The sequence below is a fragment of the Ciconia boyciana genome, chromosome 8, assembly GCF_034638445.1.
Source record: "Ciconia boyciana chromosome 8, ASM3463844v1, whole genome shotgun sequence".
Classification (NCBI taxonomy): Eukaryota; Metazoa; Chordata; class Aves; order Ciconiiformes; family Ciconiidae; genus Ciconia; species Ciconia boyciana.
The window spans coordinates 40,333,232-40,360,858 of NC_132941.1; the positions used below are offsets into that span (position 1 = coordinate 40,333,232).

Here is a 27,627-nt window from a genome sequence, read left to right on the forward strand (position 1 = left end):
CTTTCCTGCCATTTACAGCTAAACACAGAAGCAACAGGACTTTTTAAAACAAAAGTTATGGTTTGTTCTTTAGGACTTCTGGTTCATGCATCTTATTCCTTTTGTTTTTGACTTTTGTTTTGCTTTGAGGTTGCTGAAAGTTTTTTTTGTGGAAAAAAAGCCTGTGTGCTAACATTAATTATTGGTTTTCAAATTGGTGTTTTACTGTCTAGATATCAACTTAGTATGTGTTAGCATAATACCAAAATGCATGGAAAAGATGTCACCCATTTAGAGATTTATTGTGGCTTACATGGCTGTGATTTATTTTCTGGATTTTTCTTGTACTGTACCTGCTTCTTGTTGTGGATATGTGAAGTTGAGAGCTGTGTTTCAGGCTGAGCTGTCATGATGAGATCCGTGGTCACAGTGGCAGGAGAGCTCTTGTGCCGTAACATGGTTCGGAGTGCACGGTTGAGAAAACTTCCCCACTTATCCCTCCTACCCTTGTTCTTTGCACTAGTTTCATGGCACTTGAGGCTATCTGTGCATATACCTTCTAGTCACAGGGACACAAGAAGTTCCTTTGAGTGCCCTGGCAGTTTGGCATAGGGAGCACAACACTGAAGAATATGTTAGCATTGACGTAGCTCCTCGATAGGTGAGCATTTCCTATCACACCACAGGATTTTCTCCAGACCTATTCCTGCTGTTAGTTAGCACACTGCATTCCAAATAGTGTATTCCCCATTCTTTTTTTATCCTCTTCTTCCATGCCTGCATTGCTCACAACACCACAATGTTTTATGGATATTTCTGATCTTTCAAAGCTTTACCATTGGTGAACAGACTCTGAGCAACTGTGAGTGATACTACTGTGCTGGCAGTTTTTCAGAAAGCTTTCTGCTTCCCATTAATTTTGGGGAAAATGCCCAGTGATTTAACAGTTCCAAAGGTTGATTTCAATTTTTTTCATGTTGAACGTTGCTGGCTAAAACTTCTGGCTGTCTAAAATCATCAGTTATCTTTCTTCTTTATTTTCATTGTTTGTGGGAAGAACAATACATGTATAGTGTACAATGAATGGACATACTGTGTTCTAACAGAAACTTTCATCTGAAATTTTAAAAACAGTAATCATGCTTTCAGTCATCACTGGACACATATTCATGTTCTTCTAAATGTAGGTTACTGTACTTGGCTTAAGATACTGTTGATCTTGCAACTATAGAGGTTCGGAGTAGGGAAATTATAGTTTTTTGACAGTTTATAATTCTGGGAAGGTAAGCCTAAACCTAACCTTGCTTCTGTGTATCAGCAGTGACACTCTAATTTTTTTTTTTTAAGAAATTAATCCAGCCACTGTTACTGTCCTGTGCTAAGACTTGCAACAGAAAAATTATGTCATTTGTTCCAAATGACATCTGTTTAACTCATAACGCAAAAAACACCTTGATAAATTAAATCACATAAGCAATCCACCTGTCTTACTAATTACGTGTTGCCACTTGTTATCATTTAAGACTTCAATTTTTATACTTCATGAAGATACGTTCTCCAGATATAGTATTGTATTTAAAAAGAAAATAAAGAAAAGTGTGCAAGTGTTTTCCTTCCCTCATTTCTTGGAAAGTAGAAGATACAGGCATGGTCTTTACTTTCAAAAATAGAATACTAGATTTCTGGGTAGGAAACAGGAATATTGATGAGATGATGGATGTTTTGAAAGACTATCGTGTGTGTGTTTGGAGCCAAGGGCCATGGCAGGGACTTTTGGTCCTATAAAATTTGGTCTGTTTGCTTTCAGAACACAGCTTTTCTTTCTCTTCTCCAAAAATACTAATCATAAGAGCTCCCCCTCCCCACAGTGATGAAAATTCTTACCTTTTTCTTGCTAAGACAGACAAGAATTAAAAAGTAGGAAAATTAAAATGGTTGCCTTCAGTGAGAAGGTAAACCATGTCTCGGAGAGCAGATGAAAGATGATGATTAAGAGCTAGGACTAGATCTGTTTCTACAGTGAGATATAAGGAGGAGATAGGAGCCACCTCCACTTAGGAGGGATGAGAGTAGTACAGGGCCAGCGGGTTCCTTAGGGCTCTGATTTCTACTAGTGGGGGAACATGAAGTAGTGTGATTGCCTCTTTCCATTTTATTCCAGTGTCCTAATGGACCAAGAATAACTTTGCTGATGCCAGCATGGATTTCCTTATCCTGTTTCTACTCGTTCTACTAGTTGTTTTTCTTCCCTATCTGTTGGGAGGGGAACGGTTCGTAAGATCCACTGTACTTTTGAAAACAGCAAATTCCAGTGCCTCTAAGTGTGCCAGTAAAACATGATGGTCTGGTTGTTTGATCCATAGTCTTTCTGTTTAAATGTTTATCTTCAGCATTTCTTTGAAACATTGAGTCTTCTGTTCTCTTTAGCTGCCCATTATCATTGCTACTTATTTGCTGGATGTTGCTTTTATTTGTATCTGCTGTTAATTTGTGTAGGTGATAAATGTGCAATTACATGTGTGTGTGGAAGAAATTATCCCAAGTCCAAATCTGCCAGCATGTTGTTTCTGATGAATTCTGAACCTCACTGGCCAGAGGGCACATACTTGCCATGCAGGCATGAATCAGTGGGTGATCATTTAATCTGTGCAAATACTCTCCCTTCTTATGGCAAGCTGAGGAACCAGGGAGATAACATTTTAAAAGCATGTAAGTCGTGACTAGAATACTCTCATCTTGAAAACAAGATGATGCTGATCTACTGTGTCCAAATGTGAAGTGATTAATAGCAGCGGTTAGTATTTGCACTTTTAGGAATGTTTACAGGGGTTCAGCTTTAAAGTAGCAGGAGGGAGTTAAGTCCTGCTGTAACCAGGCAGGACACTTTTTTTTTTTTGACTTGTTTAATAAAACATAACTTGCCTGATACAGGTTTCTAGTACAGGGATGTTGCTCACCTATCCAAAGGGCCACAGTAGCTCAGATATTCAAGGTTTCGTTTTTCAAAACTTTCCTGTTGGCTCCCCTTTCCATGTGGTAATTGCTTCCGGATGGTATCACCAAAAAGCACTTGAGGCTGTCTTTTTTGATGGGGAAACTTTTGATGTTTTTAAAATGAAACAGGTTCCAGATCTTCTTGGGTGCAACTTGAGCTCGGTTTTGAATTGTAAAGCCTTTCCTGTGTGCCTGGGAGAATGCTTCTGCTCGGTTTATCTTGGATAGTTGCACAGTCAGCTCCTGTGTTTTATATGTGTGGAGCTGGTGGCAAGTCACCAGCTTCATTTTCTGGTGGAGTGGTTGGGTAGCGCAGGGATTTTGCCTAGGCAGGGCAGAGACATTAGCAACTCTCCCTCAATTTACACTATTCTTTCTCCTAGTAGTCTACCTGAAGGTAGCAACTTTATTGTATTATTTATTATATTATAGGACTCTGGTGCTTGTACTTGTTTATAGTTCAGGGGATTGTGATAGGCAACTATCATGGTTTAACCCCAGCCGGCAACTAAGCCCCATGCAGCCGCTTGCTCACTCCCCCCAGGAGGGATGGGGGAGGGAATCGACGGGTAAAAGTGAGAAAACTCGTGGGTTGAGATAAAGACAGTTTAATAGGGAAAGCAAAAGCTGCACACACAAGCAAAGCAAAACAAGGAATTCATTCACTCCTTCCCATGGGCAGGCAGGTGTTCAGCCATCTCCAGGAAAGCAGGGCTCCATCACGCGTAATGGTTACTTGGGAAGACAAACACCATCACTCTGAACGTCCCCCCCCCTTCCTCCTTCTTCCCCCAGCTGTATATGCTGAGACATCATATGGTATGGAATAGCCCTTTGGTCAGCTGGGGTCAGCTGTCCCAGCCGTGTCCCCTCCCAGCTTCTTGTGCAGCCCCAGCCTCCTCGCTGGTGGGGTGGGGTGAGAAGCAGAAAAGGCCTTGACTCTGTGTGAGCGCTGCTCAGCAGTCACTAAAACATCCCTGTGTTATCAACACTGTTTCCAGCACAAATCCAAACCATAGCCCCATACTAGCTACCATGAAGAAAATTAACTCTACCCCAGCCAAAACCAGCACAGCAACTCTAGTTGGATGGGTGAGGAGGGTTTGTGTGGGTTTTTGTTTGGTTTTTTTCCCAAGTGTTAATTTACATTTGTGCATCAAGTCCCTTCCCTCTGATAATTTGTCTAGGGAATGGAGAAAAGCATACTTTATGAAACTGAAAAATAAATGAATATGACCAACCTCCAAACTCACAGCTGTCCAGATACATTACTGGATACATTCAGAGAACGTGCTAAAAAATAAAGAGTCCTCTCCAGATTAATCTTGCTGTTTTATCCCATTGTCCTCATACTGAGGATAGTGGCATGTAAGTTGTCTGACTTTGCCCTTCACCAAAAAAATCTGGACCTATCTGAAAGTCTATAAAGACTTAAATACTTCCTCTGGTTGGAAACAAGTTTTCATTTTTTGATTTCAGGGATCTCTACAGTAGCTTGGATTTCTTTTCCCTCATTTTTTTCAATTATCTCCATTCTGTGCATTTAATTATTATTTTTTTTAAAGTACTGACTTATTAAATATTTCTGGAAGGTTCTCTGCATTTTAAGTGAAACAGAATCAGCATAAGCATCACTAATTATACAGCAAATTTAGCCCTTCAAGAGAAAAGTTGCAGGATTTGTTTTCCCAGCAGGATAAAGCATAGCACAGGAAGGGAAAACAATGATTTAAAGAGCTGCATGCTATCAACCTTTTTTTCAGTTGAAGAATTTAAGTTTTCTCTGAAGTTTTCCACTGATGTTATTTATGAAGGAAAAGAGATGGTTATATGCTTTCATACAAAAGCATATACCCTTTGGGGATTTAAACCCTTTGGAGTTTAAACCCTTTGGGGATTTGTTGCATTGTGGATTTTGAAATGTGAACCACTTTCTAATGGATCAAAACTAATATTCACACTTGTTTCTGACAAATCTTCTAATATACTCAAAATGTCAGTTTTTGGAAGATATTACCCAAGCAGACAGAAGATGTAGTATTTCCCTTGAGGAATTTTTGGTTTACAGCATGATTAGAAAAGTCGGAACTGTTAACTTGAGCTCTGATTGTCTATTTGCTTTTACATACTTCAGTTTACATGATTAAACTTCCTATTTTTTTTTTCAACCCTGTATTCTTAACATTAAAATCCTGCAGCAACATAAGAACGGATGGATGTGGAAAAATTGTAATTGAATGTAATCTAGTTGTTTGTAATTTAAATATCTTGAATATTCTTGATTTATCTAATGGAAATATAGAATAAAAATACTTCTGAAACAACAGGAGATGATGCAGTACTGTGTGAGAATAAATGAAAAAATGGTGAAAATGTCTTGTAGAAAAGAGTTGCAGTATCAAAGATTGCTGTAAATCATGACAGGGGAGATTTTAATCCTGTGCTTCTAAACAGTGATCCATCTCAACTTGTCTTTATATGGTCATTTCCTAAGCACTTTTTCATATTACAGACTAGTTGAACTTGGTCTTCATTGTAATGTGTTTCAAACATTTGGTGGTTATGGGTACAGTAGCATGCTAATTCATCTCAATGTGGGTCTTTTGGTTTTTTTGGGGGGAAGCCTTTTACTCTATAGGAATTGCACAGTTTTGATTATGATTTAACCAGTGCTTAACTGTATGTCAGTGTTTCATACTGAAAGCAGTGTTTATGTGAGGAAAACAATGGATGTCTGTTTTCAGTTTTTTTGTTTTCGTTTTTTTTGTTTTCCCTCCCTTTTTCTCCACTGCCATTCTCCTCATGCTGTTTCTGTCCCCTGCACACCCTTGACCTCACTGCTGCTCTCATGGCTACTGCTGAAACGGGAATCAAAATGAAACACTTCATCTTGATGGCAGCTGCTCTCAGTGACACCATCTCCTTTAGGAACATCCCCAGTATCTTCGGAACCTGTTCAAGGAGGAAGATGTGAAGAAGGCTGGTTCACCAGAGGCTTAAAGTGGAGAAGAGGTGTCAAAGTCTGCTGTTAAGCCTACACAACCAAGCCTGTTTCAAGGCTACCTATGGAGGCACAATTTTTACTGCCTCTTCTGTTGCTGATACAGGAACAGTAAAATGTGGGTGTTTATATGGTTGAATGAAGAGGTTCCAAAGTGTTAGGCAGTCTATCTGCTACTCCAGACCACCTGGCATGCTTATTTAAGGCACGTCCGTGCTGGCACCAGTCGCTGAGCCTGAATGTTAAAGCTGTCCTCACTCAACCTTCACGCCTGACAAGTGGTGCTGATGGGGAGGCAGCATCCTCATCTGCTCCTCTACTCCGAGGGATGTAGGTGAGAGAAGGCTGAGGGGAAACCACAGCTCTGTGACAGGCAGGTGACTTTCCAAGCAGGACAGGTCTTGACTCATTTATTGGCTCGGTCACCCCTCTCGGGTGGAGGCCACTCTTTCTCCCCTCAACAGCTCTGACTTGTGCTGTCCAATACGCCATGTTCTACTTCTTCAGTGTTGTAGTTTTGTTTTCTTTTGTCTTCTCTTCTGCCACTGTCTTAGTGGACTAGGGCATTGTATTTGCATTTGGGGTAGCATACCAGACATCGAGTGCATTTGCTGGATTTTTAGCCTGCGTCTCTTCCACAGACTCAGGGAGGTCTGCTGCACTCCATTAAGCTCAGTGTGCACTGACATGTAATGCTAATGCTACTGCTTCCCCGTAAGGGTGTGATTTCAGTCTTTTGTAGATACATTGTCAGTGCAGTTAGCTTTAAAACTTTTTCCAGAATTGATGGAGCCGACAGCATTTGGCTGCCTGTATTGCAGGCATTTTTTTCCTCCTTATAATTGATCTTATGGTAAATATTTGGCTTATAAAAAACCTCCCATTACTAAGATCTGCCTGGCTGTCACTAGTACCTCAAGTTTCCAGTTATTCTCTGTATGGTCACTGCAGTTGCTTGCTTGGTTACCCAGACCTATTGGCTTAAAGGGTCATAGCTAATCCATTTTGAAGTCATTGGCCACTCTGTGACTTGCTAGAGTTGCAGCAGTTGCAGTTGCTTTCTCCCAAAATAATAATCTTAAAAAGGCTAAAAGGCCCATCTAGCATGTTGATACCCTTGCTATGCAGGAAAAAATCCTCTCTAGACTCTAAAATTGATTTAGTCTCCAAACAGGATCTGCATCAAAGAATTATGTAAAAGATGAAGCCGGAAGAAGGAGCCCCTAGGAATATCTGTGTCTAAGCAAGCAAACTCCTTCAGCACTGCAAAGCACCATGTGGCCATGCAGGACTGCCTCGCCACTCTGTCAGGCCACAGCAGAGGCCGAGGACACTGTCTCCTCCTTGCCCTGCCGTGACTGAGAGAGAAGGAAAAGTAGCAGCACTCGTGTCCTGCAGAGAAGAGGCAAAAAGGGGAAGAGAGGAATGTGTGCCATAATTGCTTCCAGATTAGTTCCTTTTTTTCCAGCCTTCTCTGCTCTTAGCTCCCAGGTAGCGTGAGCATTTGTATGAAGATGGCTTTTTGTTGTATTTAGTTACGCGTGTTATTTTTGCCATTAGGAAGCTTAAGCACTGTTTTCCTGTGTTATTCCCTGTGTGTGTCAGGGAGAGGTCTGCTCACACACACTCTGGCGGTGCCTGTGCCTGTGCCTGTGCCTGTGCCAGTGGAGGAGGTTAGCAGCCTGTTGCTGCCATTATCACAGCCGAAGGTTACCTCTGGTGAGGGATGAAAAGTTCCTGTGGGCGGTGCAGCTGTAACCAGAAGAGGCATGAAGTTTACCCCTGGGGATTTCTGCAACAAATTATTTTTGTAAATAGTTCATAGGTAATAGACTTCTGTAATAATCACTCAGTACAGCAGAGCACTTAAGGACATACTTAATTGTGTTGTTTAAATGGGGGCGTAGGTGCAGGGTTTTTTTTTTTTATATCTGTGTGTTTGTCTTCTTAAAAAGTACACTCTGTGGTTCAAATATATTCTTAATTGATATCGTTACCTTCTCCACCTCCTCTTCTGAGGTCATATCAGTGCTTGGCACTTTCAAAAGTTGTCTGGTTAAGCTATTACCTTTGTGAAAACTTGTACATTTCTGGAAAGTTCCTGTATAGACACACACAGAATATTTACTCCAGTTTGTCCAGTTTTAGAGAGGGGTCTTTGTTGCTTTGCCATGGATTGAACATTTCTTTTGTCTGCAGCGCTTGGTGTGTGCTAGTAGCATTCACGCAGTTCTGATGACCTTCCTATAATTGCACATGTCCTGAAGATGACTTAGGCCTGAAGTCTGTAGGTAACAGGGACTTGTATCTCTTTTGCTGAGCAGAGCCTTGGACTCTGTGCCTACAGAATAAATATGTATGTATTTAACATGGAATTACTGCTGGCAACAGGATTTCCTGCTCTACAGCACTAGGAGGGGAAAAAAAGATGTATGTTTTATTCTTCCTTACTTTTGCTTTCTTAAATGAAGTAGAGTGTTGGGGAAAAAAATAAACTTTCAAAGGAGACAAGAAATCTTAGATTAAACGATTTAGCTTAGGTCTATCTTTTTTATTACCATTTCAAGTAACAATCGCTGTAAACAGAAAGACAGAAGAAGCTTGGATACAAGCCCTCTTCTGTGTGAAAGTGCATGTAGTTTTTTCCATTGTAATGACACAACAAAGTTGAATTTAAAGCCCTTGTCTGACATACCTTAATGAAACCATCTTGGGACATATTTTTCTGTTGTTTTTCCTGAAGGGGGGTTACTTAGAGGCTGAATATTGAAGCATGCTACAAAGAGCAATATAAGGAGAATTCATTTTTTAGGGCTTAGTGGGGGAGTATGCATCTCCTTTCAAGGTTGAAAGGAGATTACTTGAGCATTATGCCAGGTTTCATACCAAGTAACATGAATCACTTTTTCTAGAGGTGCATGGTTTGGAAAAGTCAAATCTCATAATGCCACTTGAATTTCAAAGGAGGCATGTTGAGTATTGACTCCCACATAGTCCGTGTTTGGATGGTTGTATTGGTACATCTCTTGCAATCCTTACAAGCAGTAGACGTGAGCTGGTTTGTAAGTTGTAGGAAAATGGGGAATTCAGGCTAGAAACAACAGGCTCATAAGTTTTCCTAATTAGTTATTATTTATAGCATTTAATATGCAGAACAGCATATGAGGAGATACTGTGTAACCGTAACTTCTTCAATCAGTTGCTGGTTTAGTCCTTGAATAGTAACAGGGGCTGCTTTTTGAGAAGGGCGTTCCAACTACTTTGTTCTATTTCTTGTTAGAAAGAGAAGTTTGGTCCTTGTCAATATGCTAGGACTGTATAAATTGGAAGGATATTCAGAGAAGATAGCTTTACAAGATTAAATTGTACATGGGCGAGTTTAGATAAGGCAGATAGTATGGGGAGAGGGAAAAAAGCCTTTGGACTTTGATGTTACTCCTCTGCTTGGAATCACAAAGGACTGGCCTAAATGCAGCCTTTTTCTTTCCTGACCTGTGAATAGCACAACCCCTTGGTGTGATTGTGGTTATGTTTGTGTTGAGGTGCTTTCTTCCTTGTGTGCCTAATTCTCCTCCTGTACAGGAGTAAGCTAGAGCTATGTTAAACCCCTTTGTCCTTGTGTAAAAGTCTCTGCAGTGTAGGAAAGCTATGTGGCTTTAACTGTACCATTATCACTGAAGCAGATCAGTTCTTGTATTTAGACTATGTTTACGGATGGGTGTAGGTACATGTGTGTTCTTGATGACTTGTCCTAAAAAGCCAGTTTGAACCATAATGCTTGTCTGTTATGGGCCAAGTTTGAATTGCTAGCAAAAAGCTCCGGTTAGGCACGTGATGGACACTCTTGTCACCCGCAGTTCCAGGTGTTCCCCTAGCTGCTTCTGCAGAGGAAATACCTGGTTGCAAGACATAGTGAGTTAATGAAAGGACTGGATGCATTAAGAGGCTAATCTTGAGGAATTAATGCTTGCTTTCCTTGTTACCTGGTAGATTTCTAGTCTTTTGAATGTCAGTGTCTGTAGTTTTAAATACCTGTAGTTGCTTTTTCCTTTGTTCTTCCATGTAGGGGTTTTTTATGGCATGGCCTCTTTACAAACATAATTATGTGGTTACTTTGATTTAACTCCAAAATTTAAATTAAATTTTAAATGTGGCATTTAGTTGTAGAGTTAATAATGCTATTTTTAAAATTTTGCCATTCATATTACCTGACTACAATTATTTAATGAAATAATATGCTCTGAAGCTCTTTGTATGTCTGTGCAAACTAAATGAAGTTTGAGTTTCTTAATTGTCACTATTGCAACTTTGGTAAAGCAACTGTTGCGGATTGAGAATGCATTGGTAGGGATCTCATATTACCACCTTCATCCCCCAACAGTTTTTTGCTTTTGACTGTATAGCGTGTGGGTATTTTCTGAACATAATTTCCTTTCACTTAAATCTTCTAGGGTCAGTTGCAAATGGCAGATGGTGTCATCCTCCAGAAATCTCAGTCAGGTTACTTGCAAAGCTTCTGGAATATAGCTTGATGTAAAGAATTGCCTCCAGATATGGAAATAACTTTGCAAAGTGCGCTTTCCCTGGAAGGAGTGCTGCATAGCAAAATGGACAACTAACAAGTCTTTCTTCAAACTTTAAGAACTGGTTAGTGTGCTAGGAAAAATAGATGTGAATATATTATTATCTAGGGTTAAAAGAAGCTAGCAAGGAGATTTGAAAGTATTCAGGAATACTATTTCTCTCAAAGCTTAATGAAAGGGAAGGATATTCTAAGAGGTGTCTTTTCCCAGACCAATTAATGACATGTGACTTGGTGCATCATCTGTCTATCCCTTTTTCCTCCAGAATAAAAATGGATGTATAATATTGCCTTATTTTTAACAATTGTCACTCAACTCTGAACTTGGTGATGTTCTTAAAAATTTTGCACCCTAGCATTAAAGGGGGTTGGGGTGGACTTTTCTGGGTGACTTGTCTCATTTCCCAATTCACTTTTTTTTTTCTTCCAGTTGTAGTGAGCAATACCACCCTTCAGTCATGGCTGAGGAGGAGTCCAGCTCACATCTCTTATTCTTCAGCATCAGTGTCTGGAGCTGCCCAGTTAGCTCTTCATATACCATGCATTTACAGCTCAGAAGAGCTCTAGTAGTCAGTAGCAGGTTCAGCAGGTTTGAAGTGTTGAGTTCCTGTGGATAGACACCATTTATAGCAAGAGCAATGTATTTGGACAATTCCTTAACTTCTTATTTGCTGAGATGCTGTAACTTCTTATCTGCCCTATGCTTGGCAATAAAACTCAGAAAATGGACCAGAAAGACAGGGTAGTGGCCTTGAAAATGACATTTTCTAAATGTCTGACAGATGACATCATCTAGATAGAGGGCAGATGAGAAACTTTTTGGAAATAGATGGGTCTGAGTTGCCACAATCTGTTCGGACAGTGTTGAGGAATAGGCAGCTGGGACCAAATGGGACAGTTAGGTGTAAGGATAGGCACAATTGGGATGTGCTTTGAGCACTGATACAGAGAACAAAAATGTGACGTTTGTAGATGCTCCCTGGATGGGGTAGATGGGTGTATGCCGATGCCCTCTCACTGTCATGTGTGTACAGACAGAGGAATCTGTAGCTGCTTCCTGTTGGAGATGGCATCTCATCGATGGCTGTAGGGACAAAGAGCACTGTGCTCAAGATTATGTGGGTCCATGAGGGCCTGCTGCTTTCTGGTGACTGCCATCGCTGCACTGCCCAGCTGAAGAAGCCTTGGACCCTTCAGCAATACCTGGAATATCCAGTGAATGGTCAGAATGCCATTTTGCTGGACACTGTGCAGATGGAGTACTGAAGGAGCATGTGCTTGCCAAGTGGATTTAGGCACTAGGTTATCTGATTTCCTTTCCTAGAGGGGAAAGGGATTAGTGAACGTCCTCTACTGCATTTTAGTAATCTAGGAGGTTTAATGAAAACTTACATCTCTCTACCTTAATAAACAAATTTAATTATATCCTCTTATGTGTAATTTAGTGAGTAATCTAGATTGAGAGGATAACTTTAAGAGAAACAGAGTTTGAGATTGAGAGAAGCTTGTTAAAAAAGTAAAATGCTATTAGATTTTATCTTTTTTTTTTTTTTCCTTTCCTTTGGCTTATCATACATAATCCAGCAAACAAATGTAATGTTCCTGACGGCCAGAAGCGAGAAAAAATTAATGGATACACTGGGCTTTTTACCAGTGAAATGGAGATGGGTTTTCCCAGAATAGGTTAACTGGCATTGTTAAAGCAGCTATATTAAAAATAATTCATAAAAATGATTTCTGTATTTGTTTGATTAGGTAGGCAGCTGTAATACAACATCATGTTTGTAGAACAGAAGACAGCACTGCTGTGTTGATGATAACGCAAGGACCACCTGTATAATCCACATGAGCTGAAATACGTGACAACTTGTTTCACCTACCTGCAGTGCAGTTTTACTAAGACTTGATTTAAATGCAGCTTTTTCCTATCTGTACTAAATGCTGAGGTTAAAGAATCTGGAGCCAGTTATTCTTTTCTCTGCCTTTTGAGTGTCAGCCTACAAAAATATGCATTTCTCTTGTAAGAAAGTTAGCAGCAAAGGCAGTGTGTGGAGCTCTACAAACCAAAAGTTGTTCTTTTGCCAGAATCTGAGTAATATAAGTTTGCATGCCGATATTTTCATGGTAGCTAGGTATGTTGCTGTTAGCCTTAAAATAACTGTTGAAAAGTCATCACCCATCTTGCTGCACTACCTAATGGAAATTCAGGGCTGTAAGAGAAGAGTACGGTCATTTGCTGTTGTAGTTCTCCTCAGCTGAAATGGAGTGTTGGAGACAAATGACTTGTCAAGACAAAATGCACTCACTAAAGTAGAGTTAAAAGCCATCCCAGTCAAAAAGCAAGAAGACAAAGGTTAAAGCAGTTGTTTCTGGTTCAGAACCTGAATTGCTGCAGGACTTTTTGAATAAGTAATAGCAGCAGCAATTATGATTGCATCTTGGTCCTACTGTTCCAGCAGATATATTTAATCACTTCTGATGTGGTTTCACAGAGTGCAAGAGATTAAATTAGTCATTTTATAAATTGCAAAGAAAGAAATGAAAGATTGGAAGGTAGCAAGGGGCATTATTTCTAGCTGACCTGATATACTTGGGTGTGGTTTTGTTCATTTTTTAAGCAGTCATAAGTTTTGTACCTCTTTGCTTCCAATTACCGGTTGGTAATAGCTGCTATCCTGCTAATAAAACTTCATGGTAATTTGGCTTTTAAAAATTGCTTCTGTCCCTCCTCTTTAAGGCATTATTAGAGCATTATGTCCATGGCAAAATAGCTTGAATGCTGTCAGCTGAAACACTGTCATCATGTGTGTTTTGTGAATCAAGCTATGCAAATTCAGATCTGTAAAGATTTTTAATCTTTTCTGGGCTTCTTTGTGTGAAAAGAGGGTGACTTGACTGAAATCTCAGAATGCAGTAAACAAATAACGCTAATAAAGTATGTGGACAGCAGTAAGTGTATCCTAATGATAAAGTGATAATGTAGAAAAATGATCTACCTCGTTTTCTTGTCTCTTGCCCTTTCCTCTTATCTTTTTCACTGTCACTCTTCCGCTTTTTTTTTATTGAAGGCACTAACGTCTGCTTCCTTTCATAATTCACATTGTAGTAAGATGCACAACAATACTCCAGTGACTTAGATTTCTCTTAAAGATATCTTGTAAATTCTTTTCAGTATAAGTCACTATTGCTTCCTGGCTAAGGAGAAAAAATATCTATAGCAATGAGTGTAGATGTTGCTAGAGAGGGTACACTGAGGAATGCATATTTAGAAATGCAAGTCTGGGGGTTTATTCTGCTATGAAGTGTTTTGAACAGGTGTTGCTAAGAAAATACGAATTTTACAAATATTTGTCTAGTGTGGTTTTTAACAGCTGAAAATCGAGTGCTGTACTTAACTGTATGACTGACAACTAGGAACTTAAGCATCTGAACTTAGGGCTTCTTTACTGATGTCTCTGGCCTCCGGCAGGTTACTTAACTTTTCTGAATCTAAGCCTACAAAGAAATGGTCATATTAAATCAGAATCAGCCTGACTTGTTATTCTGTCACCAGTGCTGGTTTTTACTAAATGTTTCAGAGAAAGGTGCCAAAGTCTTTGTTCATGTGTGAAGTGTTCTGTCTTTAACAGGAGTTTATTCTTAACCGCTTAGAATTGAAGGATGGTTTAAGCACTAAAGTATGTATCTTTTCCAAAACCAGACATTTAATATTAATATCTCAATATTTCATAAATAGGTTGTTGTAAAATGTTTTCTCCTTTGTAAAAAGAAAATCAACTTTTTGACCCTCACTGTCTCTGTGAAACTGTTATAGACTGAGGCATTTGGGAAATAAAAATTGTAAATTTTTAGCTGCTTGATGATTTAAAAAGCCATTTAATGTTCATTTCGTTTTCATGGTGTCCTAAAAATAAGAGGATTTTGTGCTGCAGGGCACAGTATTAAGGAACTCTAGGTGTGTAGAATAAGTAATAAAGCCATGTTTAAAAGCAGGTGGGGGAAGAGACAGCAAACTTTTGCTGATATGACCTCTACTACTGTTTTACCTTTACTGCTAAGTTTCTACCTTTGTTCTTGGAGTTACTCATATCCCTAAAGGTAAATGACTGTGAAACATCTGAAATAAATATGACATGGATGGAAACAAATACCCAATTGAAGGTTTTGTGTGAGGTCAGAATTTAGCATCTGAACGTCACACAACTTGCAAGAAATGACTGTGTCTTATGGTTTCTGACGAACCTGGCTGCACAGGCTGCCAGGAAAAGAATAGACTTGGAGGTAGCACATGGCAAATGCATGGGATCTTAAGCTCCTTTGGCAGTTTTGTTTGTTGTAAAGGCAATGGGAACATTGTAATCTGGGTCATTTCCAGTTTTAATCAAACTTTTTTGCTCCCCCGCAGCAAATAGGAGTCCTGCCAAAGTCAGTTTGGTTTGGTGCATGAAGCTGTGGATAAACAAATGTTTGTCATGCTGCCCCTTCATCCGGTGTGCTGAACCTCCATCAGAAAAATCACTCGCTGACAAGAAGTTGAATCAGCTGGCAGTCACTCCATTGGGAAGGAAAGGGAGAGGAAGAGCAGAGTCTAATTAACAATGGAAATTCGCAGCAGGGGAGCATGGAGAGTTGTTTTATGTCATCCTTAAAAGCAGAAGTGTAGCCAAAGAAATTCATGCAGGCAAAGCATGAGCCTTCTAGGCTCAGTCCTACAACGAGATAAGTGTTCCTCGTTAGGAAACATGCTTAAGTTAGGAGTCAGCCATACTGCAGATCTTAATGCAATCCTTAAAGATGGGTGATGTGCCAAGAGCTGTGCAGCTAAGACCAGAGCACTCCCTATCTTGTGGGATGAAACACCTAATGCTCCTTGGATTAAACCCTGGCTCTTCACACACTGAAACAGGTTCAGTATACCTGCCTCTTTGGCCCTGTGCTGAAAGTGTGTATCTGAGGGAGTTATTATTCTTATTCCTACACAGTCATTTAGTTAATATAGCAAATTTTGGAAGGTGAAATAGGCTTCTTTTGGTTTAATTATAAATATAATTTTGTAAATATTTGAGAGGAAAATACAGATTTGGGAAAAAAAAAATTAATTGAAAGCATATGTGCAATTAATTTTGGAAAGCTGAGTCCCTGTATCTTATTTTGCCCCTACAGTCCCCTTGCACACACTATGCTTTAGAGCCATGAGCAGAGCCTGTGTACGTATGTGTGTGCAGGAGGATGAGAAGGTTCTACGCAGCCATGGCCATCCTGACATTCAGCTTATCTCCACATAATGAAATTTGAACACAGTGTGTTTTTCTCAGAAGTCATTCAATAATTTAGCATTTAGTCCTAGAAGAAATTTTACTTGATCCTTTGTCCTGCTTTCTTACAGGAGGTACCAAGTGCAAGCTTGTTTTGGAGGCTTTACTTTGAGATTAGCTGGCTTGTCTATTTTTAGTCTCTCCTTGAAGTACAGGTGATGTCCAGTGTTACATGGTGTTTCACAATTCAAAGGTTAGAAAGACAGAAGAAATAAATGTTCTGTTTTAATATTGTGCTAATAATTTAATTCCATCAGGCTAGATTTGGCATTGCTGATGAGGAAATTGCTTGGTTAGACAGTTGGTGTCTTCTTAGGACATGTAACTTTTTTTTTCTCCTCCACCATCATTGTCTTTCTTAACAAGGAAACTATATATCACTGTTTCTTTGTGGACATTGTGTGAAAGATGGAGGCAAACTAGAATCCAGTTCCTCTGCTGTCCCTGGAGGTGGCTTCCACAGTTAAGCAACTAGTTCCTTTCCTGAATTTGCAAGTTTTTAAGTGGCCTTCCTGTCATCTGACTAATAAAGACAGTAATAACTTAAGGAAATTTGACTTGCTCTAATTGTTGAAAATAGAAGGAAATGGGATTCTTAAGATTCTCAAGAATATACTGTAGCAGTTTCTAAATCCCTCTGCTCTGCCAAAGCTGTTTAATACAGGATGTATTAATGTTTAATCAGGAACTGATCCAAAGCTTAAATCTGGATGAGCAAAAAAGAAATGCCCCAAAAGCAAGGCTGCCATGCAGACAGGATGCTTACGCTCTTTTTCCTCTCTGTATGAATGTGTATCTGTAAAAGACAGGTCACTCTTTTTTTTTCTTTTTAAATTATGAGTAGTATCTACCGTTTTTCTCAGAATCCTGTAATTTCAAGTTGTAATTTTGAACTTAAAGAGTATGTTGGCAATTGCTATGAGTCAGTGAATTGAAATCAAATGTAGCAAGTTTTTGTACTGGGGGACTTTGGCATGCAAGGTGAATACTAGCGGAAAAATATGATAGACAAATATTTGGACAAGTAAGATGAAAGGCACATGAACCCCTAGGTGTGAAGGACTTTAAACTTTAACCTGAAAAAGTAGTCATGGCTTCTTGTGGGGTTTTGTGTTCTGGTCTTGTTTCTTGTGCAATTTGACAAGATGGACAGTCAGAAAGTTTTAAGAATTTGAAATGAAGTGCAAAATTGCTTAGCAAGGTGGGGGGGATGGTTTTGCAATTAATTTCTTAAAATACCATGGTTGTGTAGCTCATGAATAAACAGGGTGTTCTAGTGCCTTTGGTTATAGAAACTAGCTTGAGCCTTTTTGCCTGTATCTGAATTCCTGTTAGGGTGATTTTGAGTCTTTTCATTTATGTGAGGAGGCATCCTATAGAGTGGGGAAACGCTGTCTTGGAGCATTTTCGGGTACTACTGAGGTATTCCTAGTTTGACCAAGCAGAATACATCAAGTACAATGCTACTTTAGCCTGAATTGAATGTATGAGTGTGTATCAGTTCAGTACCTAAAGATGAATTTTAATATTGTGAAAGCTGTGTAGAGTTCTCTGGTTATTGCTTCTGACGCTTACTAATACTGCTTCTGATGACAAAGGTGGCATGTGTTATAGATAATGGACTTATATCCCGTGTAGTTTAAAAACAAACCAAAACCAAACATACCCACAAACAGCCTTGGAAGCCAAACAAATGCTACTAGATTTTTTTTTTCTTTTGTTAGAAGTGAGGAATTATGAATGGGCCAGGTGATTCCTCCCCTCTTCACAATTGTACATTTTTCTTGTGATAACATGCCATGCATACTGGATCTTGCATTTACAAATCTGAGCTCGTGTTTTAAGAACATTGCTAGAGAGAGTCATATGTCTCCATTGATGAAGTCAGCTTCACAAAACTTTTCCATCTATTCCAGAGGGGAGAATTTGACTCGTTTTAAGCCCTGGCTCTGGCTTGTAATACAGGAAAAGAAGATAGAGAGGATCAGTGCTTCTTGAAGATAAATAAAAGCAAGATCAGCTAAGATGATGAGATTTTGAGTCTTTTCTTTCTTCACTCTTAAGCAAAAGCAGCTAACAATCAGTAAAAGTTTGTTTAGGTATGGGACTCCTATGTAATCTTTTAGAGCAACTGGGCTATTTTACCTTAAATTGCCGAGTATAATGAAGTGTTACGTCTTGGCACAAGGTTTTATTGTGCTTGAGTCCCACCCAGGTTTGATACAATCTCGGTACACGTTGTCTCTCATAAAGATGTCCTACTTTGTTTAATATATTGATCTGCTTTTTTCAGTTTCCCTTATGATTTTAATCCCTCTAGTCCAGACTACAAGAAATATTGTAAATCATATGAGTTTAGACTATGCAAAGGTGTTGATTTTAATTAATGTAGAAATTATTTTGCTTTTAATAAGCTTTAGTGAAATAGGAACACAGCTTAAATTGTTATGTGAAAATGTTTTAAATGGAAGCAAAAATACGCAGCAGATTTTTTTTTTTTCTGAAGCCAGTGTGTCAGTGACACGCTTGTCATGTGTTTTATTTAAAAATAAGAACAAAACAAAAAACATGCATCCCGTAAAATCAGCTAGAATTATTTGTAACCACTGTATTTTGAATCATTTTTCACAGGGATTTGTCAGGTTAAACAGTCTACTTCGAGCTTCAGTTCCTTTTCTGGTACTTCATTTTCTGCAACGTCTGTTAATAAAACCAGAGGATTTGCTTGGAGGGAGTTTCCTTACATTCAAAAATTTGTTTAAGTTTGCTTTTACCTAGACATCACTCCTTTTATCAAATGTAGGAGCCTCATTCTTTGTCAAAATAAATAAGCACACCCCATTAAAGTGGGGGTCCATGTCACTTTTACTAGCTGAAGATCAGGGCCTAAGTGTGTTTTGCTTTTTTTAATTCACTTTGCTGTGATTGCTTGTGTTGTTTGTAAACTTATTTTATCACATCTTGTCTTTCCTTCATCTAACACCAGTTACAGATGTCATGTCTTTTCCTAGTAAGAAGCAGAGGAGATGAGCAAAAGCTAGGGTTTCTTTCTTATTTTCCAGCCTGTCCTTTCTTTAATCTATTTCAAAGGTAGACCCATGCGTTTAATCTCATGCTGCTGCTCAGCTTTTATTTCTTAATTTCAAAGAGACTGGAAGGAACAAATATTGAAACATAAGAAGGAGGACTATAGGAGAGGCAGCTCCTGAAAGTATTGAAACTGTCTTTGAGCTTGGCTGTTGTGAAGACAGGTCTTGCATCCTGGCTAGTGCTGAAAATGGACCAGATTTCAGATCGCTTTTGCACATAATCACTCCCTGTCTTTACTGTGGCGTGTTTATCCTGTTAGTGAGGGATGGTGGAGCTGTTTAGTTTGTAAGGTTTTGAAGTAGGACCTGTTTTTCTAGTTCTTCTGGTAAGTAAAATCTAGCATACTTCTAAAATAACTGAAATAAAAGGCGCCTCTGTCTATTGATCTATTAATAAGTGAAAAAACTTGCTATTGCTATTGTCAGTAACAGCAGATGGCTTTGTAGGTCTTTGCTTTTAAGGTTAGATACTGAAAGTTGCAAATGGATGCAAGCAAGATTTATTTACCAATGAAATGAAATTTCTAAGCCAGAAGGAAGTTTGAGGATAAGAGTACAAATCAGTTACACAATGAAATAGGAGCTGGTGCATGTAAAAAGATAAGAAACCAAAATAGATTCTGACTATTGTCACACGTATCATTCAATCTTCATAATGTAGAGATGAAACTGTGTATTTTCAGTGTATCTGAAATAACCATTGTATTAGTTCAATATTTTGCTGATTGCTGAACTCGTTTTTACCATTTCATCCAAAGTGATTTCCTATTCAGTGCACAGTGCAATGTTCATTTACAAATTTTACTTTTCCTGTTAGATTTTTATGCATTGTTGACATGTGTTCTCTCTAATTTAGTGTGTTTGGCATCTACAGTATCAAGAAAATGAATGGTTAGCTTGGTTTGGGGAGAGGAAAAGAAAAAAAAAGTAATACTGTCTTTATTTCTCTAATTGTAGGGTCTACTTACAGTGTGCTGTCCATAATGCCTTCTGATTCTGAAAGCAGCAGTTCTCTGAGTAGCATTGGTGAGTAAAGTATTAATCTAACAACTTGATGAATGTGTCCTTGGGGATCTGGGAGAACAAGTTTTTAAGGCTGGCTTTGGGAAGAGTAGAGGGATTCCAGTCATAGTATCAAAGAAGTGGAACTAGAAGATGTAACCATGCATCTTCACCAGGAAAAAGTATATCCATTTTGTGTAGTGCAAGTTAAGCCTTTTCATGGCTGTATGCAGTTGTTGCCAGTAAAATCTTTTACATTTGGATACATTATGTAACTATACATTGAGTTACTTAGTAAAACCATGTAAAAATGGCAATGTTAGGCTTATACAAGTTTGTGCACATAAAAATATGTATAGGCATGCATATATATGTATTTATATATTTATGTAGATGTGAAAATTGTAGTCAGAGTCAAAAACATCATAGAAATTAAAAATATTATTAGCCAAGGTCATAGCCCTTTAAACTTTCAGAAGTGGCTGCAAGCCTTAACCCTTTTTTTTCCTGCATGCAGTGAATGGCTTCCTTTTTTCTAAAGACAAAATATTAAAAAAAAAAAAGCCAAACACAAACTAGAGGAAAAAGAAATGTGGACAAAAGATGTCTAACAACAAGATGATCTTGGAATAGCTGTATTAGCTGTCAGGTTTCCTCTTCTTTACTTACACAAATACTTTTATTGTGAAATCTATGTAAGTGTCACTTGCCTTGGATAGGGGAATCTAGGCTCTTGCATATTTAAAGTTCCAATGTTGTGTCAGGCATCTGTAGACTTCCCTGACAGCACCAGGCAAGTCAGTTGTCTGTTTAAGGATGTGGGTAGACATCTTTTGCAGTCATTGAGTTGAACTTTTAACTCCAGCATGCAGGAACAAGATTTTAGGGTTGACTGAACTATTTGCTGAAAATATGGGAAGCTGTGACATGTTAGTTTGATTTTTATCAAGATCATGCTTGTATGCTATTACCTGAAGGAAGAGTATGATTTAATTTGCTATGAATAAATTGGGGCCAGAAATAGGAATAAGAAAGTTTCTAAATTTTTAGGAGAACCAGACTCAAAAAAAGGAGCCTTCCAAATAAGGAAGTTCTTCTAAGGTGAAATCCAGTAAGTTTGTGGAATAATTGGATGAAGTGATGCCTGAGATAGAAGATGCAGGTGGTCCTTTCTAGTCCCATGTTCCTGATATCAAAAAGGAAAGGTACACTTAAACCTTCCCCCCCTTCCCCCCCCCCTCCCAGTTTTTGTGACTTTGTGAATGCACATACTCAATTGTTTGTACCTGACCTTTTATAATTTTGGAAGTAAAGGTAGGTAGGTGAACAGCTAGTGTTTACCATCATGAAGAGAACTTTTGCTTTAACAGTGACCACTCTCAAGCTACAGATACCTGGCCTCTATTTTCTATTTTATTGATTGTCTGTGGCATAGTACCTTATGGGATTCCTATTTCTGAGCACTTACTTAGAATTTGGCATGTTACTTCTGAGACATCCATTATCCCCATATATGAGTCAGAACTGAATTCTTTCCGAACTATGTTTTGTTCATGCTTTAAAATATTGAAGTTCATACTGAATCCTGATCTGTGTATTTTACCTAAAGGGCTGTCCTTGGAAGTGTTTTATGCCTTTGGTGTGTGCAGTGATCAAAGTTATTAATAACCTAAAAATTAAGTGACCTGCTATTAAACAAAATTTTTGATCTAGTATTCTCTGTAGTTTTGTTTTATTCAAATGATTAAAGTGAGTTAGGTGTTTAATATTTAGTACATTAACAGCCAGGGAATTCTTTGTTTGAAGCTGGCATGTTTGTTTTATAGACTGGTTATAGACTTGTTATTCATGAGTATCTCTTCCCCCACCCCCCCCCAATAATTTTCTCTCCCTCACATCTTGTTCTGCAAGGGATAATATTTTTAATGTTTCTAATATCAATAGCAAAATTTCTTTGCTTAATAACCAACATATCCTAATAGGCATGTTTGCAAGTCACTTCAAAGCTGCAGTCAGATTATTTTAATATGGACTGATTTGTTGAATGACAAACCATCATAACTGAAACTGTTTGCATGCCAGCTCCCTGAAGGCTTCATATGACTTCTTTGAATGGAATCCCAACAAATACTGAGTTGCTATAGTGTTTCAGGAATTTTACATACATCTTCCCCTGCTCCGTCCCCATCTCACTGGAATACGTTTTCACAAGGGTAGTTCTGTGCAGTGGAAATTATAAGTTTTGCCTGTGAAATGAATGCATCAGTGAAAAAAGGTAAATAGCTCACGGTTTGGAGACAGTGTAAGCTTTGGAATATGTTGTTTGGCATTGATTTGTCAAACATACGTTGTTTGTACATATGTACGCACACATGCATGTAAAGGAATATTTTTGTTTCCCCACTCACATGTGCCTTCCTTATGGGGCAGAAAAGAGATCTATTTTATTATTCCTGAGTTCAAACCACAGGTTTTCATTAATATTTAACAATATTTTATTTCTGGTCTGCCTTGCTTCTGTTTGTCAAGCAGCTCAGAAACACATTTACATATTTGACCTTTCAGAAGAAATGAGAAAGATATTGGGGCCACTAATTAAGCCCAGATAAAGAAGCAGAGAGTGAATCTTAGCATTTTCTAATTAAGAGAGATAATACAATCTTTCATTTGTAGTCTTTGGACTCCATAGTTCATAAAAGTAACCAGAGAAGGGTATGTCCATGTGCTTCATCTTTTCTTCCCAACCTTAATCACCCTAGCTATTGTTGGAGGTGGTTTGTGCTGTCAGCATTCTTAATTAAATAATCTTTTTCTGAAATACTTCCAAGTAAGCCAGGATGTTCTGAAATTGAGTTGGTTCTATGTTTTACAGCTGTCCTGGGTTTCAGAGTTTGTTTATGAAGCTGATGTATATAACAGTAGGCTTATTTTCCAGAAAAAGAGCCTGATCTAAGGATGAAGCTTCAATAGTATTAAGACGACTGTTCTTAAAAGGTAGTTCTAAGAAAACATGGGCTCAGTCTCAGTCAAATAAATGAACCATGGTGTTAAGATTTTGAAGGGAAGAGGGAAAGATGAGAGAACATCATTTTATCACTGTATAAACCCATGGTGTTCCTGAGTCTTGGGTATATTTGCAGTTCTGATTCTCCCACTGGAAGAGAAGAGGGCAGCAAGCACGGAGAGCAGCAGCATAGATGAACAGTTACGGAGCAGCTTCTGTATGGGGAACAACTGGATACACTGGAGTTCTTTCAGTCTTCAGTAATGTCATAGTCCTAATATAAGAGGAGAGCAAGGATTGATGTAACTTGTATAATGTGACTCAGAGAAGAGTTTAGGGCTAGTCTATCCCGAGTGCTGTGTTGTCATCCAAGCTTTTTTTTTTTTTCTTTCCCTGCCTCGTTGGGCTTGCAGGGTATGAGGGATGCAGCAAGAACGAGCTTCCAGCCTCATGTGCATGTGGTAGAATGAACAGTTGAGTGGAAGCCAGTTTTCCCACCTGTGTAGCAGCAGGGTACCATCTTTGGAGAAGAAAATCCTCTTGTAGGTTTATCTGCCTTGACCATAGGTATATCTGCCTTTTTTCTTTTGCATCTCTATGTAAATAAAAATACAGTGAAAGATCATTGCTTTTTATAGGTTTTTCTTGTGTATTTTCTTCACCATTCAAAATTGGTTTAGTTGACAATATTTTCTTTTTTCCCTTATGCTTCCTTCCTTTTCTTTCCCATGTGTTAATAAAGTTCATGCTGTGCATGGAAAATGGGTAGTTTTGATGGAACTGAGGGCAAATACTCACTGTTAATTTCCAAAAGAGGTACGATATAAACCGCTGTAATCCCTGCATCCCACTATTGTGCTTCAGCCCCACCTTCTTCCCCCCAAAGGAACAAATCCTCATTAAATTGTCATGCTCTCTCTGTATTTCCTTTCTCTTTGCTCTTGGCTAATCACAAAGATTTTTGTGTGTAAATAGAAGCATCCTTCATCTGCCCACTCCCCGTGCCCGGCAGACTCTCTGAATGAAGCTACAATCCTGCATTTCTGACATCAGAATAATTATTTATGGAGATTCAGTGCCTGGCGTGCCAAGCATGTAACAACAGTGTCACTTAGGAATTGGATAGAAACCAGTAACAGAGCTATATGTAACAGTCGCTGGCTAGTCTCCCACTTGACCAGTCATGATAACGGAGAGGAAAAGAACACAGAATAAAGACCCCCTTTTTAAAAAAAGAAAAAAGAAAAAAACCACTAGTTTGTATAGTGCACTCAGTGTTTTGACATTTATAATTTTGAAGATAAATGCTCACCAAGCACTGAATTGAACTTAAGTGACATACTCCTGGACAACTGATTCTAGGTGGTCCTGCTTGAACAGAGGGGTTGGACCAGATGTTATTTCTGTATCCCAGCAGATAATTTTCTGGACCTGTAAGGAAAGATGGAAGGCCTGTGTTCTGGAAGGTTATCTGTAGATGTTGTCAGCCAAATATCAGCCAAATATCACCATACTTTTATGATACTTCAGCCTGAAATAATCAAATTTTTTTGCTATGGGAAGTACTAACACAGTGTCCATATTAGTTTCTGTGCATCTCTTGATTATCTACTCTACTTCCAGTTTCCATCTTCTTTATTTTTCACTTTCCTTCCAAAATCAGACTCCTTTTTTTCTTTTTACAGTAGCCAGCTAAGTTCTTGTTCTGGCCCATGTTGCCTAAAAAAGCCTCTGTGAATTGACTTAAAGAGTATGTTTCAAGACTTTTGATACCCAATACTACTTTTACACCCTCCAGTAACACATTACTGACCTGAGCAGTATGATGCCATGACAGGATTATAGTTTCTGTAATCGAGCCATTTTTTACCTACCCTAGCACCGTAATGAAACTTCAAAGTTTTCCTTTAGTGCTTTAAAATGTGATTCTTCCTCCGCTCCTCAATGCACAGTGGTGGTGTTGTGGTTTGGTTTTTTGTTTTTTGGGTTTTTTTTTTTTTTTTAAAAGAAATGTTGTTTAAAAGAAACCAGCAGCTCACATGCAGGAGTCAGGCTATGGCTCTGAGGATAGCCTGCATTATGCTTTTTCATGATGAGTTTTTAACAGAAAGGCATTGCATACTCTTCCATTCTTTGAAAATATACTGAGATCCTAATGAGAGGATTTTTGGAATGGAAAAGGCCTTCTGTCTTTCCGCATACATAATTTCCTTCTTCACAGCCAGATCTCTTTGCATTGTTGTGATTATAGCTGTCAATCTTGTATCCTCTTCATTCCACATTGCATATTATCACCTTTCTCTTTTACCTTTTAACAGACTATTATTGTTCCAGCTGTTCAGTTCTTTGCAAATGGTATCACTTTTTTAGACATAAGTGTTTTTTCTTGCTCTTCACTGTTCATATCACTGTACTACCTTTTCCTGTGGGAATTTCCATACCAGTCTGTAACAAACACCACCATTGGCACTACAATTTTATCACTTTTTCTTGCAGCCATCAGGTGGTCATATATCTGATGCCATCAAGCTTGTCCGACTTTGTCTTCAATTGACAGTATTTCTGTGCTTAATGCTTTGTTAGCTTATCAGCCTGACAGGCTATTTACAGCTAGTTTTTTGCTGATTGCAATTCAAGTTACTTAATCTTGAGGGCCTTAATTCTTACTCCAAAGCAAACATTACCCCCCTCCCATCAGATGATAATTCCTTCCCAACAGTGTGTAGTCTTTCATTCCTCATTTTCATGTTGGCCATTTTGACAACTGTCCTTTTATGTTGTTGTGATTTCAGTTTATTGCTTCACACTTTCTACAGCTGTATATAACAAAGTAGTTGTTTTCACTATTCATAGTAAGTTGCAGGTGTGGTTTATGATACTCTTTCAGTCAAAGATAAACACTCGTTCCTTGTCTGAAAAAGTGATTTATTTATCCCCCCATGCCCTGCCCTGACAGCCTCATAGGAATCTCTCGATGTATTTCTTGCTTTCTTTTACTAACACAAACACAAAATTTATGTTTGGTAAAGATACCTTAACAGTTAACACATACTGACAAAGAAACAAGTGACAACATTACACGGGCTGAATGGCCACAAATGAATGAGAAAAAGAGCTAGGACCGCTACCAGTACACCACATCAGCATCCTTTTCTGTACTGCAGTGAATGCCTTCAACGTTCCACTTCCTCGTCAATCAGTCTCTCTGTTCAGAAGTCATTTTCCTGTAAAATTTGGCCTCAGTGATTGAATTAAACCTCTTTTTATAGATTTATATCCTATGTAATTTTCTTGCCCTTTGACCTGAAGAGTACTTGTTTAGTTTACTGGAAACAAGACTTTTAACTTAGAAAATAAACACCCTCTTCCACAGACTTAAAGTAACTTCACTCTCCTTCTGTTTTACTCTGTTCGTGAATCATATCGATGTCTCTAGGACTGATCCTTAATCTCTTTACCTAATTTTCGTTGTGCTTGTTAATAACCGTCTTCTCCTAAGTAATAAGCACTTTGACTAGCTTTGTTGTATTATCACTGACTTCTGTGGTGTCCATTTCCAGGCAGCTATGGGTTGACATGTAGTCATGCACAGTGTTCTCTCAACTTCTGTCACTTTGGAGGTACCCAAGAATTACAGGATGTGATGTCCTGTTTTAAAAAAAACAACAGTAACAACAAAAAAGTTAACTTTGTTCATGTATACTAATGCAGTCTTGGAGGAGGAGGGTTGGGGTTTTTTTGCTTTTGTTTGGGGTTGTTTCTTTGTTTGTTTTAACATTTCCTGTAACAAATCAGTTTGTGTTAATTCTTGATTTCTTAAGGGTTCTGCATAAATAGGGCTTGAGAACCACTAATGAATAGCTGACCACTTTATGATATTTTGTTTTCTATAATATCTTCTTAACATTTGGCAGCTCCCTGGAGGAATTTCTGAAGATTTGGTTGGTCTGGAATGGAAATGGTTGGTCTGAATGGAAATACAGTGTGTGTGAATATACCCATCTCCTGTGCTCCGGACAGCGTGTCGGGAACACAGTGTCTTTCACTACTCCCTGAGGCCCTGTATCAGCCTGTGCATTCAGGAAATCCTTTTGGTGTCAGCAGTTTTCTTTTGGGGCTATAAAACAGTATGGTGAGATGATGCTCCCAACTTCTCTGCAGGAGATGATGTGAAGGAACGAGCGCTGGTGGAGTCTCATCCCCTTGCTCGGTGTGCAGCGGTTGACCCTAGTCATTGTCCCCCTTGGGTTCGGAGTGGACACTTTTGTCTAGGTTAAGCTTTCAGTGTGCAGCTGTAAGCCTGACAAATGTAGGGTGTGAGCTTTCCCACCAGGGAGCTCCTGAATATTCAAACCCAGAAGCTTCAGCTGTATTTTCCTTGGTCATGGTAACAGATTTTACTCTCTGTTGTGTTTTAGCTCAGCAAAGTTCTGCAAGGACTTTTTGAATTGACGTATCTGCCCTTTTTTCCCCCTCCTTGCTATTTTTGAGTATCAGGTTGTAAATTTTCTTTCATATTGATCTTTCTAGAACCACTGTTCAGTTCTTTCTAAAGTCTTAAACTTACTGAAGCTGAAAGTTTGTTTTACACGCTGGTGGGTTTGTTTAGCTTGTTATACTCTGCATTAAAACAAATACTGAAGTGCTACCCATTCTTTTGT

General features: G+C 38.7%; 1 protein-coding gene across 6 annotated transcripts in view; it reads left to right on the forward strand.

Annotated features, from left to right (window-relative positions):
* DLG5 (discs large MAGUK scaffold protein 5) overlaps window positions 1–27,627 on the forward strand; it is a 113,818-nt gene that overhangs the window by 23,845 nt on the left and 62,346 nt on the right. For 3 of the 6 annotated variants that reach the window (XM_072870547.1, XM_072870544.1, XM_072870545.1), the window contains exon 2: window positions 19,918–19,986. The exons of 2 other annotated variants lie outside the window; for them this stretch is intronic. In XM_072870547.1, coding sequence (XP_072726648.1) covers window positions 19,918–19,986 — 69 coding nt within the window. Of the gene's footprint in view, window positions 1–19,917; window positions 19,987–21,103; window positions 21,168–27,627 lie in introns of those variants that run through there. One more of the 6 variants, XM_072870549.1, reaches the window with a different exon arrangement.